Here is a 14,603-nt window from a genome sequence, read left to right as displayed (position 1 = left end):
CAGACTAATGTAAAATGCATCTCTGTAAATGATGGAAGACTGGCAGGAATTCTGCTTTTTGTTCTTGTTTGCAGTTTGAATCCGATAATGTTGTTCATCACACTTTCCACCTCAATGACAAACTCAGTCATGGTAGTTTTGAGTGTTGAGAATTAGAATTATCGAGGCTACATTGCCTCATTTGTGGAAACGAGCAGGAATCCATTTCTCTGGAAAGCATCCTTTGGAGGATCCAACCTCTGAATTAGGGAAGCCGTGTTCAATAGCGTTCTGAAACCAATGATCCAACATTAACACCCACTTCAAAATATGAATTGAAAGTTCTGTCAAGAAATTTTTTTTCATTATTGACACAACAATTCATAGTTTTATTTTGATTGAACATTAACATAAATACTTTTGCATTCAAACGCAATACACAATATTTTCTTTCTGATTAGTCTACACACAATTCTCCACAATGAAAAAGCAGTAATGTTTTTGTTTTTTTAAAGGATTGTAAATTCATTAAAAAAGAAAGACTCAAGTATTTAATTTACAAAAGTATTCAGACCCTTTGTTATGACACTCTAAATTGATCTATGTTACATCTATCTATTGGGGATCTCCACAGAGAAATGCAACGAATTTGCCAACTTTTTTAGCCAAAAAATCAAAACGATTAGACAAAACATTCACGCAACACCGACAAACAAGAAAACTAATCTGTGTCTAAAACCTAGAAATAACTCTGACGTTATGTCACAATTTAATATTGTTGATTTAAAAATCCTAGAGGAAACAGTTCGGCATCTGAAATCAACAACTTGCACTCTGGACATAATACCATCCGACTTTTTAAAAACTGTTTTTACCTCGGTAGAAAGTGATCTCCTACAAATAGTTAACAGCTCACTGGCATCAGGCATTTTTCCCAAGTCACTAAAGACAGCTGCCATTAAGCCACTCCTAAAGAAGAGAAATCTAGACGCCTCGATGATGAACAACTATGCACCTGTCTCTAACCTCTCTTTTATATCTAAGATTATTGAGAAAGTTGTATTTAACCAGCTCAACGACTTTCTGAATGAAAGTGGAAGTCTTGATAACTTTCAATCAGGCTTCAGACGTCATCACAGCACTGAAACAGCTCTGGTCAAAGTGTTAAACGACATTAGGTTGAATACTGATTCTGGTAATGTTTCAGTCCTGGTTCTGTTGGACCTCAGCGCTGCGTTTGATACTGTAGATCACAGAATCCTGTTGCACAGGCTTGAAAACTGGGTTAGATTTTCTGGAGCGGTCCTTAACTGGTTCAGGTCCTACTTAGAAGGCCAGAGTTATTTTGTTACAATTGACAGCTATGAATCTGAGCGAGTGGCCATGACTTGTGGAGTCCCCCAGGGGTAAATTCTTGGACCTCTTCTGTTTAACTTGTATATGCTCCCTTTGGGTCAGATATTGCAGAATTTTAACATCAATTATCACAGTTATGCAGACGATACACAACTTTATGTGTCTCTGTTACCGGACGACTGCAGCCCAGCAGACGTACTGTGTCAGTGTCTGGAGGAAGTAAACACCTGAATGAGAGAGAATTTTCTACAATTAAATGAAGACAAAACTGAGATCATTCTGTTTGGTAGCAAAGAGAAGAGGGTCAGCGTTGGTAAATATCTTGAGACTCGGGACCTTACAATGACTGACCAAGTTCGTAACCTCGGAGTGATGATAGACTCAGATCTGACTTTCAGCAGCCACATCAAAGCTGTCACCAAGGCAGCTTTTTACCATCTCAGAAACATCAACAGAATTAAAGGTTTCCTCTCCCAAAAAGACCAGGAGAAACTCATGCATGCATTCATCGCCAGTAGACTCGATTACTGTAATGGTCTTTTAACTGGACTTCCCAAAAAGAGCATTAAACATCTGCAGCTCATCCAGAACGCTGCTGCAAGAGTTTTAACCCGGACTAAGAGATCTGAACACATCACACCAGTTTTAAAATCTTTACACTGGCTTCCAGTCAGTCACAGAATAGATTTTAAAAGCCTGCTGATGGTTCACAAATCCCAGAACGGTTTAGGCCCAAAATACATCTGTGATATGTTCAGAGAATATAAACCTAGCAGAGCTCTTAGATCCAAGGACTCAGGTCAGCTGGTCCAGTCCAGACTAAACACGGAGAAGCAGCATTTAGCTGTTATGCTGCAAACAAGTGGAACAAACTGCCAGTGGAGATTAAACTTTCACAAAATGTAGACATTTTTAAATCCAGGTTAAAAACATTTCTGTTCTCATGTGTCTATGCATGAAATCTGCACGCTATCTTTTAACTTATCTAGACTGTTGCTTGTTTTTAAATTAATTTAAATTATTTTATTTGTTTCTCTTTATTTTCTTTTATGTATTTTAATGCTTCTTCCACTCCCTGCTGCAATGCTTTTATTTTATGTAAAGCACTTTGAATTGTTTGTACATGAAATGTGCTATACAAATACATTTGATTTGATTTGATTTGATTTTGATTTGATCCTAGAGATGCTTCTACAGGTTGACTGGAGCCCACCTGTTCCTGACTGAATTCCATCCATCTAACCATTTCTGTATCTGCTTAATCAAATCCAGGGTTGCAGGGGGGCTTGAGCCTATGTTAGCTGCCAATGGGCGAGAAGTGGGGTACGCCCAGGATGAGTTGCCAGTTCATCACAGGGCCACAGAGAGACAAACAAGACGAATAACCCCACACTCTTACACTCACTCCTAAGGCCAATTTAGGACCACCAGTTAACCTAACATGTTTGATTTTGGTATGTGAGAGGAAGCCGTAGCAGATTTGAACCAAGAACCTTCTTGCTGTGAGGCGACAGTGCTAATCACCACACCGTGCAACCCGCTAACTGAATTCAGATTCAAATTAAGAAGACACATTCTGTGTATGTTAAGCATCACAGTTGTTATATGTAAGATAAGTAAATAAAATATACATATGTATATACTGTATAATATGAGATTCAGAGAACTGTTTGCAGACAGGATGGTGTCAGAGCACAAATCTGCATCATTGAAAGTACAAAAGCACCAAAAGTTAAGTTTTCAAAATGGATGAAGTTTGGAACCAGCGACAGATTTGCCATGTCTGGCTGTCCAGCCAAACTCACTAGTTTCATTGGGAAAAAGAAGGCTTTGGCTAGACAGGTAACCAATGAACCAATGGTGAGCATGAAGATCCAAATTTTCTTTGTTGAGACGAGATACACTTAAAGGTAGGGTAGGAGATCCTGGATTTTGAGTCCAGCGAAGCTGCATTTTGAAAATACACAGGTAAAAAGTCCCAACCCTTTTCTTCACTTTCCCCCCGAAGGCACGCCTCTAGAGTACATGAACGCGCACGAGCACAAAGGTGCACGAGCGCTGTTCTGACAGCAAGCATCGATCGTTGCCGTATTTAGTATTTAGTATTTAGTTTATGCTAACTATACGTTTAATAATGCTAGGTGCTAGCCAAGCTGGCTCTAGTTTAGCTTCCTGCCAAGCTTCTGGACGTTCACGGAGCAGGGTACGCGCACAGGGGGAAGGAGGGGGAAGGAGGGGGAGGGAGGAGCAGATTGCAGTTTGATAGACGGCATCAGTATCCAATCATTGTGAACGGTCCGTTCACAATGATTGGATACTGTTTTTCCTAGATTGTACGTTCTAGAGGCCACTAAAACTTTTCATATTTGTGTCAAAACTTTTAATTAATTGGTTGCAATGGGGGTGTGAAGAGTATTTCAAGCAATACGTAAAAAAATGTTCCAGAAAAAGATCCCCTACCCCGCCTTTAAATAAGGACATCAGCGCAACTCTCATTTAACCAAGTCTTTATGGTACAGCACATCGGTGATTTCCTCTCAGCACCCATAAGATATGAGAATGTGAGTCTACTCATATTATTCATGTTGTTACCCCTTGAAATGTTTTTTTAACACTGACCTTAGAAAGCCACAGATCTACGGCGAGTGGTCCTGTAATTAAAAAAAAAAAAAGCAAATGAGCATATGACACCAAACAAATGTTTCCGTATTGACACTGAACACAGCACAGTTAAGTAGCTTCTGTAGAGACAGCCATTGGACAGAACTGTCCCAAATGTTAGCTGGGATTTTGAAGCTTCCTGCTCCCACAGTTTCGGTTATATTGGTTTCACTGTTTTTATTCAAGTAAGGAAAATACTTCAATAAGTATCAAACATTATTCAAATTATATCGTGATCCAAATCTAGTGGTTGATAAATAACTTCTGTAACAAAATGCTAATTATTCATGTGATAATTGTTTTAATGAAAAACTCTCCATTACTGACAGTCACTCTTGCCATTCTTAGCCCTTAGAGATGATAACAATCTATTATAGACTGTATATAACCACATAAAGTGATATGCAGTTTTGCATGTGCGTACATTTACGAGCTATATTTTCGCACTTGTACTGTGGTTGACTCAATAGTTCTCATTCTTAGGATGGGGATATAGGGGAAAAAAAACAGACAAATTCTAGTCGCATAATGATATAGTTTCAGTAACAGAAGAAATGCTTTTATTATCAGGTTTGATAAGGTTAGCAGAGAGTAGCTTGACAAATGATCAGCTCCTACTATTGAATGCAGTAACACACACACACATGCACACACACAAACAAATATATGTACGTAAGAATATCGGTTAAATCTATCATGTTACATGTACCTAACTTGTAGATACTATTTCTCAGTCTCAGCACAGCCTTTTTAGTATTTTCAGCCTTAGCACTGCTTTAGCTGAAACTGCCACCTTAGTATGACAGTGTCTACTATGACTGGTTTCTATGACTAGAAACGTATTCATTGTTGGGACTTGGGTACAGAGGAGATGACCTGTGTTGAATTATTGTGTCAATAATGAAAAAGAATTAAATACAATTCTTGTATTGGTTGATGACATGGTGGATTGTCCCTTTTTGACTCGAAGACTTAAACTTTGCTTCGCTCTAGTCATGTGACTTAATCTTTTGTGACTGACTAATGTTTCATTAAATTATTGATGGCCACTGATAAAACAGTGTATTATACTGTATATAAATACACTGACTTTAAAAATATTATACAACAATAGACTGACTAAATGATTTTACTTCTGAAGTTAACACAAGGTTTCCTTTTGAAAGGGTGTTTGCCATGATTGGAAAAAGTGCTGACTTGCTGTGTAAACATTTTTTTCACTTGCTAGTTTTCAGTGATAGTAATTACAAGGGATCAATTAAAGTTATTAGGGTTTTAAATCAAAGTCCCCTGTCGAGCATATTCTTGCCCAGTGAAATGTGTAATTTAGCGGGAGGGTGGACACTTGTTAACACACGTCTTGGCCTGTTTGTAAATTCACTGCACAGACGTTGTCTTTAAATTGCTTGAATGAGGATTCTGTCTGATGATGCTGCAGTTATAGAATAAAATTTAGATTTAAAAAAACTTGAGGTTGCTTTTTTAATCAAGTGAAAGACCTGAAAACTTACACAAACAAGCTATTTCTGTTTTTTATTTTCATTGATTTAAAAAAAACACACCTGATAGTTGAACCCATATTCCATGTTTCTGTTTTTCTGTGCCTCAAACTTATCCTCTCTGAATCTTGTGCACATGATTTATAATTGCATGTCTAGCTGTGTAACTGTCACAATCTCAGCTGTACATGCAACGCCACAGGAGAAGATCTGTCAATAAATGTTTAGGCTTTTGAGGCTTTGATCATCACACCGTTAAAGTGGAGCAGACAAATGAGAGAGTCTGGCTGATGCAACAGCTCGGAAACATTTGGGAAACTGACTTTTTGTTTTTCAAACGTCATTTTTCTTTAGAAATTAACTTTCACTACAAGCAAATGATGTTCGAACATTTTCTTCAACAGCTGTGAAACCAGATATGTGAAACTCACATTTGGCTATTTTTTGCATGATAAAGTTTTAGCTTGCATTTGTAGTGAACTGTGTTCACTGACAATGATTTCTGGAAGAGCCCTGAGCCCATGCAATAATTGCCTTGATAGAACCATGCCTGATTTTAATCCAGTACTGCCTGAAGGCCTGGATATCGTGGGTATTCAGTATTGATCTTCAGCCGTGTCCCTTGCACTCAGAGATGTCTCCAGATTCTCTGCATCTTTTGATGATAATTACGTACAGTAGATGATGGAATATTCAAAGTCTTGACAATATCATGATGAGGAACATTATTCTGAAATTACTTCACAATTTGTAGACAGTTTTTTTTTTGCAGATTTCTGAACCTTTTCATGTCTTTATTTCTCACTTTGATCTTCTAAGGTGCTCTTTTATGTCCATTCATGTTACTGACTTGTTGCCAAATACCCAAATACCAATTAGTTGTAACGTGTTTCTCAGGCTTTTTCAATTCAGTATTATGTACTTTTATAGCCTTTTTATCGCCCCCTTCTCAACATTTTTTTTAGATGTCTTCCTGCCATAATATTCAAGATGAGCTTTTGTTTTCACCAAATGCTTGAATTTCTCACTTTCAACACTTAATAATTTTTCTCTTGTGAATAAAATACTGGTTCCTGAGATTTGCTAATGATTGCTTTCTGATCTTATTTATATTTTACAATGTCCCTGCTGTTTTGGAATTGGAGGTCTAGAGGCATGGCAATAATTACCAATTGACTCATGTGTACCTACTGTATTTTCTCAGTGGGATGCCATCACAGAGATGGATGAACAGAACAGACCCATTCACACCTTCCAGGTCTGTCACGTAATGGAGCCAAACCAGAACAATTGGCTGCGGTCTGGATGGATCCAGCGGCAAGCTGCACAGCGGGTCTGGTCATATCACACTTACTCAGATGTGTTCTTGTTCATAAATCTCTGTCTGAAACCTGTTTCAAATGAAGTAGTGTTGAAATAGGCTTTGCGATTGTGATGTTGTCTCAAAGATGAGAAAGTATCTATCGCCCTGAAGGAACTCCAGTTCACATCACAACCTATCATGAGACAAAAATGGCAGCCAGATGACAGCCCCTTTACAATGGCAGCCCCTTTACAATGTCAACCCCCCCAAAAAAATGCAACATTATTCTAAAGAAAGCCTGATTCATTCAGAGAATCAGAGAAAGTGCCAAAATTCTTCCTTCCACACTGACTCCAGTATACAGCTGTATCACAAAAGGCTGTTTGATTCTGACAGGATAATCCGTAATCTGAAAGGTACCCTTTCTGTACAGCCCCGGAAACATATATTTCTTCCAAAAATTTTCATGGGCTGCTTTTCATCCACTTTTACTATCCCATTTCCCATTCTAATTATATTTTTTGTATAGTTGTTTGGTATAATGCTTGCACAGTTCCAGTACAGTTTATGCCACAATGTCATTACAAATTAAGCCATCTGAATTCATCTAAAGACAGAACCATGTCAACTGTGGAGCCAAAACAATGTATAATATTAATCATTTATTATTATTCAAAATAATGCATTTATCTCTATTTTGACTCAGGTATATGTAGAGCTCCGTTTTACCCTGAGAGACTGCAACTCCATTCCTTGGGTGTCAGGCACCTGTAAAGAAACCTTCAACCTCTTTTACCTGCAGACAAATGAACCACTTGCTGCAGGAACACGGTTTCGGCCTGCTGACTATGCCAAGGTTAGTTATTAGACTCTAATGAGATAGACAGATAAGAGATAGATAGAGGAGAGAGAGAGATAGACAAAATATGACGAGAGAGATATATAGATAGATGATATAGATAGATGAGCCAGATAGATGAGATAGATAGATGAGATAGATAGATGAGACAGATAGATGAGACAGATAGATAGATAGATAGATAGATAGATAGATAGATAGATAGATAGATAGATAGATAGATAGATAGATAGATAGATAGATAGATAGATAGATAGATAGATAGATAGATAGATAGATAGATAGATAGATAGATAGATAGATAGATAGATGAGCCAGATAGGTGAGATAGATAGATGAGCCAGATAGATGAGATAGATAGATGAGACATATAGATGAGATAGATAGATGAGATAGATAGATGAGATAGATAGATGAGACATATAGATGAGATAGATAGATGAGCCAGATAGATGATATAGATAGATGAGCCAGATAGATGAGCCAGATAGATGAGATAGATAGATGAGATAGATAGATGAGCCAGATAGATGAGATAGATAGATAGATAGATAGATAGATAGATGAGATAGATAGATAGATAGATAGATAGATAGATAGATAGATAGATAGATAGATAGATGAGGGTACATGAGGGTCTCATTGGTTGTGTGAAAGACTTTTGAGTTACATTCCTGTTATCCTTCATTAGAAGTGAATAAAGTCTTTGTTGTTGGCTTTAAGGTGGACACCATCGCAGCAGATGAAAGCTTCACACAGACAGACCTTGGAGATCGTGTTCTTCGCCTCAATACTGAGGTCAGGGAAGTGGGACCGGTGACACAGAAGGGCTTCTACTTGGCCTTTCAGGATGTGGGAGCATGTATTGCCCTTGTCTCTGTCAAGGTCTGTGTACAGAGTGGTATGACTTGTGTTTGCATGAAATAGCTAATAATATCTTTAAAAGACCAGCCATACTTCAACATCACGTTTACCTTTTTCATGTAAGGTGTTTTACAAACGTTGTCCATCGACTTTGAGGAACCTGGCAGCATTTCCTGACACAGTGCCGCAAATGGACTCATCATCTCTGGTGGAAGTGAGGGGTGCATGTGTGGAGAATGCAGAAGAGAGGGACACACCTAAGCTGTACTGTGGGGCTGATGGAGACTGGCTGGTACCACTTGGCCGCTGTGTCTGTAGCATTGGCCATGAGGAGATGGATGGCCACTGCCGAGGTGAGAAGTTGCATCAGACATTTTGTGTGCGTTTGTGTTTGTGCTAATTTTAGAGGAGTGCGCTTCTCAGTCTATGAAACTGCAGATACAGAGAAACACATGAAGAGAAGAAAAAAGAAGAGAAGAGAAGGCATTGCATCACACAAGCAGATCTCTCTTAAGGGCCTTCCCTGTGATCTGCAGGCATTTGAGTTTACTGAACTGATATTCCCTCCTCCCATTCTAAGACCCTGCATCCTTGTCTGATCCTTTCCATCCACATTTCTCTTCATCCCTTTTCAGCTCCGCCTCCCCTTATCATCTTCTCTTGTCTCTTATCCACTTTGTTTACTCTTCACTTGCTCCCCTGTCACTCCCATCCTTTCATTTCTTCCTTTTAAATCCCACTCTTGATATCATTGGATTCCTTTTCTGCCAGGAGACAATTAGAAAAATGAATTAGGAAGTTATTTTATGTCAGATTCAAATAGGAAAGTTATGTATTGGATTGTCAAGCTGTGTTTGAATTTGTGTTGCACATATCTGATAAGTGATGAATATTCAGCATCATGTTGTATAACATCCAGCTACCCAACATTTACAGTACAAACAAACATTAAAATGTAAAAATATCAATAAATACCACAATGCTCCAGTAATGGGCTTTTTGGGGCGCTTCTTGTCTAATAACTCCTCTCAGCATTACCTAAATGTAGCACATTATGAGCTGAGCAGATTAAGAGAAAGTTAAAGAAACTGTTGACTTGTTCCAGATAGTCTGTGGCCTGGTTTCTCAATAAGACTGTGAAGACAGACTTGGGGCCAGCCGGGTAATTGCCTTCATTTGTTAGTTTCACAGATAATTTAGCTTGCACCTCGTCTTTTCTAAATCTCTCCCAGCCCCCTCTTTCATTCCAGCCTTACTCTTGTAATTAAGGCAGTAGCCAAATTGAGCCACAATCCATGATCACAAAGTTCCCTCTGTATTACTTTCCAGATTTAGTAGACTTACAGCTGTCTCATCTGGCAGTGGTGAAATTCATGTGGAACCCCTGTGGAGATGTGGTTGCACAGGGTATTACAGCAAGAGCTCCAACAGTCATTAGGAGCTGATATGTAGGACAGGCTGTAATAACTTCTCTATTTGCTCCTCTGGTGTAATTTTTCTTTTTATCTTCTTCTCTTTTATCTGCTTTTTATTTATATTTTCACTCTCACTCACCCTCAATCATCTCAAGTTAAACAACGCAGAAGCCTGTCAGGAGAGATTACCGATGAGACGGCAGCTTAGGAGCAGCACTCTCGTGGTGTCCCTTGTATATGTCCTACATCTCTACACTCCCATTTCACCCGTGGTGGCTTCTCTTGATGGAGCTGTATTTGCAACAGCATCAAGGGGGATCTTTGCAGCCGCTACAATGAATGGGTCAATAACTTTTGTAGTTGTGACCCACTTGGCAGTTGTTTTTCAGCCACAAATCGCGTGTGTTCCTCAAACTAACAAACACTTTTAGATACTTAAAGCAGCAGTAAAAATGTAATTTCATTCTGGATTGACATGTTGATAGTATATTGTGCTACATTTCCCTGAAAAGCATTTTTTTGATATTGCGAATGGATGAAACAAGTGAACAGAAAAATCTGTTTTCATCCAGGAAAGTAAAATCCTGATGAACGTAGTTTAATTATGTTGGTGCAGTTAGCATGTATATGTTTGTTGTGGTCTTACACCAGCCCTGCTGTTGAGTTTAACATTTGCATGGCTGAAACCAGTTTGATATTTGTGCTGGAAAAATTAATGATTCAAGTTTGGCTTGCTCTTGTGCTCATTGTGAAGTAACTTGTGGGCAGGTTTTAGTTGAGCTTGTGGCTCTCAAGCTCTCAGCTGTGCAAACCTAATGTAAGACCATCTCAACCAGCTTCAGGCTCCTGTGACTCCCCCAGTTGCCCCTTGGCTTGTTCGTCCAAAGCATAAATATTCAGCCATAGCATTAATGGCTAGTTTTACCCACAATATGCCTTGTAACCCATAGAAGACCCTTGGAAGCCATACAAGGTTAGAAATGTTGTTTTTAGGAAAGGAGTTTAAAACTGTTTATAGGTAAAGTGAGTAACTCTGCTCATCTTGTTAAAATGGTCTGCATTGAAAAAACTAAAGACTAGCATTCAGTGATTGCTACTTCATATCATTTTTGCAGGCCAGTCACACTCAAACAAGCTGTAACAGTACTGAAACAGTACTCCCCTTCAGTAGCAGCCTTCCCCAGAGACAGAAGAAGGGGGGGAATGCAAAGCGAACTTATGAAGAGCATAACAAGCGGTCAGAGGTGTTCACCTAGCTTCCAAACTCCCCAGATAACAGTCTGATGGGATCTGTTGGAAGCAAGCCCAATCCACAAAGACCCCATCACATAACCCACAGGGCATAAAGGATGTATTGCGAGTACCACTGTACCAGACACTTTGTCCATGCCCTGACTGGTCAAAGCTATTTTAGTAGCACAAGGAGAAAATACTCAATTTTAAACATATCTTCATAATGGTGTGGCTGATCTGGGTACTTTTTCTTCATAAAAAAAAACAAAACCTAGATTAATGGCAATTAGGGTCTGTGTGTCTGTTTTTCTGGGTTTTATTCGCTGTGGATTTGTGGATGAGAAGCAACTGTCAAACTCATCTGTCTGGGAATCTGAAACAAAACCTATATTTCCCAAAATGGCTTTTCAATTCAAGATCCCCACTTCTCTGAATAACTAATGTAGGGCAGTAAGTAAAGAACACTAGAAATCTGAGGTAAACCTATGCCTCATTTTTGTGTGCAACAGTTATTGATCTATTTAAAAATGTCCATCAAGAAAGCTTTGATGTGGAATGGTCACACGCTATCATTAAATTTATCATTAAGCTGAAAAGAATGGTCAATAGGAGCAACACATCATGGCCGTATAGTTAATCATTAATGGCCGATTGTCTTTTTTTTCTCATTAATAATTTCCACAGGTCTGACAGAGCTTAGGCGGTAATAAAGATGTGCACTTCGCAAGTAGTTGCAGGAAGTTTAGCCATGAACTTTCGGTGACTTCTGCTTTCTCCTCGTTTTCATTTTGGAACACTGCTTCAAAGGGTGCTGTGATCAAAGCTGTCTGAGAAGCAGCATGGGGAAAAGCAAAAGAGGGAGAGAGGGAGCAAGGGGAAGAGACAGACAGTGAGAGAATAGGGAAAACCCTCAGCGCTCCCAAATATAAGCAGAGCCCGACACTAACACGTCCATCTTTCCCTCCCAGCTGCCTAAACAAAGGCATCAGTGCTTATCAAACCCTGCTTTCCACCCCAACAGCATTCTACCAGACTGTTCTGACATCTCAATCGAGCGCTTTATTATTCTATTCCTTTCATTCAGCGTCAGCCACAAGAGGATTACTCAGAGATAGGATGGTTATATCATGACCTAGATAAAGCAACATCATAGAGCTGATTCTATTTGTTCCACATCCTTTCGTCATGGCACCATATTTAAAAGGAGGCAGTGAATTGCAGGGGAAGCTAATAGAGATGTCTTTTCAAATCTAATTTGAATCAGAGCTGATACTCTAAGGAGAACAAAAAACACACCAAATGCATCGGTTACTACTCTCAGCAGCTGAGGAATTCGGATGTTTAGGGTTCAAAATAATAGTTTTTGCTGTTATGTCATTCTGTACTTTTCATGTAATTCAGCTCAGTCAGTGGGTCAGCCTTTTTTCTCTTCCTGTCTTTTGAACTGGACCTGCCCATGTCAGAGTGCTTCTGTCGAATCGAAAATACTCTCTTATGGCTTCCAGCCCAAGTACAAAGTTGTGACCTTAAATTTAGGTAAAATGGAATAGTAAATCAATACATCTCTTGGTTGTATTAGAGTTACTGTGTCCCTTTTGTGTCCATTAAGTACTGTGTTTACTTTGGCCCCTAACTCACCACAGCCAGACTAGAGCATCACTCATTCTCTGTGAACTTCCCATCTGCATATCAAAGCTGAAAGACCAGGCAGGATAAACACACTCTCTGGCACCATCTGTTTCTGACAACATTAAGTCAAGAGACAGCTTCCAACCCTACACACCTCAACTCAAAATCACTTTGTATGCCATTACAGTCATGTCAATTGTGCATGTGAGGTAGGGAAGTGCCTTTCTTGAGGTTACCTGCTGAAACTCAGTTCTTTAGCCTTGGTTTAAAACTTCAAGCTGAGGTTAAAGATTAATCAAGGGTTGCAGAGATTATTGAACCTTTTCTAAGCAAAAGTTTAATAGATCAAATAACTTTTTTTTTTGCGGCACCCCGGTTAGGACTGCACTGGTTGTGCAGTCATTAATTGAACTGTAATAATGCATATGGCAATAGTTTGAACAGGTCATGTTCATGGTTGAATGGTTCTCTTGTGATGCTGAGAGCTTTATTGTTGCTGTGGTTAATGTTAATATCATGCAGCTCAGGAAGTCAAGCCTATGATGCATTATGCTTACTTAACCATAAACTGCAGGTTTCTCCAGTGGCAGCTCTGTAGTTTACAGCCTGTTGTTTCTAATTATTGAAAGCACTGCATGTAACATGCCTTCCAACCCTCCTGCTAATTTGTCATGAGGATTTTTTTGCTACTCAAAGAGAAGAGTTGAGAATGATGTTTGCTCCAATCTGGAAACACTTACTTAAATCTCCTAAGAGCTTGAATAACTATTACTCATATGAGTTGTGTTTAACTCCAGCCACTTGAAGGGATGGTACTTTAGAGAACACCAATATGGGACATATTTAAAAGTATGAACACAAATCTATATGGTTGTTTTGATCAGAGGACTTATTGGAAGAAAAAAAAATCAGCTTAAAATGATTCCTCATTTCCGAAAGTTATATTTAAAGGTAGGGTAGGAGATCCTGGATTTTGAGTCCAGCGAAGCTGCATTTTGAAAATGCACAGGTAAAAAGTCCCAACCCTTTTCTTCACTTTTCCCCCGAAGGCACGCCTCTAGAGTACATGAACGCGCACGAGCACGAAGGTGCACGAGCGCTGTTCTGACAGCAAGCATCGATTGTTGCCGTATTTAGTATTTAGTTTATGCTAACTATACGTTTAATAATGCTAGGTGCTAGCCAAGCTGGCTCTAGTTTAGCTTCCTGCCAAGCTTCTGGATGTTCACGGAGCAGGGTACGCGCACAGGGAGAAGGAGGGGGAGGGAGGAGCAGATTGCAGTTTGATAGACGGCATCAGTATCCAATCATTGTGAACGGTCCGTTCACAATGATTGGATACTGTTTTTCCTAGATTGTACGTTCTAGAGGCCACTAAAACTTTTCATATTTGTGTCAAAACTTTTAATTAATTGGTTGCAATGGGGGTGTGAAGAGTATTTCAAGCAATATGTAAAAAAATGTTCCAGAAAAAGATCCCCTACCCCGCCTTTAAGTCTGCGTAATAATGCGTAATGTTGACATCAAAATTGTCAAATGCCACACTGAGATCTAACAGGACCATCACAAAATGAAGGTAGCAAGGTCATTAGTAACTTTAACTAGTGAAGTTTCAGCACTGTGTTATGGCACTTTCTAAATCCAGATAATACTCTTTATATAAACCATTGTTCTCTTAATAGGTTTTTAGTTGATTTAAGACAACTTTTTCAATGATCTTAGAGATAAAAAGGAAGGCTACACATAGGTCTGTCACTGGGTAAAACTGTCAGGATCAAGATAGAGCTTTTTAAGCAATAGTTTGA

General features: G+C 39.0%; 1 protein-coding gene across 2 annotated transcripts in view; it reads left to right on the top strand.

Annotated features, from left to right (window-relative positions):
* The window catches only part of LOC142369250 (ephrin type-A receptor 6-like), a 74,111-nt gene that overhangs the window by 23,941 nt on the left and 35,567 nt on the right, over window positions 1–14,603 (top strand). For both annotated transcript variants that reach the window (XM_075451670.1, XM_075451607.1), the window contains exons 3-6: window positions 6,700–6,828; window positions 7,505–7,654; window positions 8,381–8,542; window positions 8,646–8,874. In XM_075451670.1, the coding sequence (XP_075307785.1) occupies window positions 6,700–6,828; window positions 7,505–7,654; window positions 8,381–8,542; window positions 8,646–8,874 (670 nt within the window). The remainder of the gene's footprint in view (window positions 1–6,699; window positions 6,829–7,504; window positions 7,655–8,380; window positions 8,543–8,645; window positions 8,875–14,603) is intronic.

Source organism: Odontesthes bonariensis, chromosome 1 (assembly GCF_027942865.1).
Source record: "Odontesthes bonariensis isolate fOdoBon6 chromosome 1, fOdoBon6.hap1, whole genome shotgun sequence".
In the NCBI taxonomy this organism is placed as follows: Eukaryota; Metazoa; Chordata; class Actinopteri; order Atheriniformes; family Atherinopsidae; genus Odontesthes; species Odontesthes bonariensis.
Note: the sequence above shows the minus strand (reverse complement) of the source record. Positions and strands in the feature narration are given on the sequence as shown.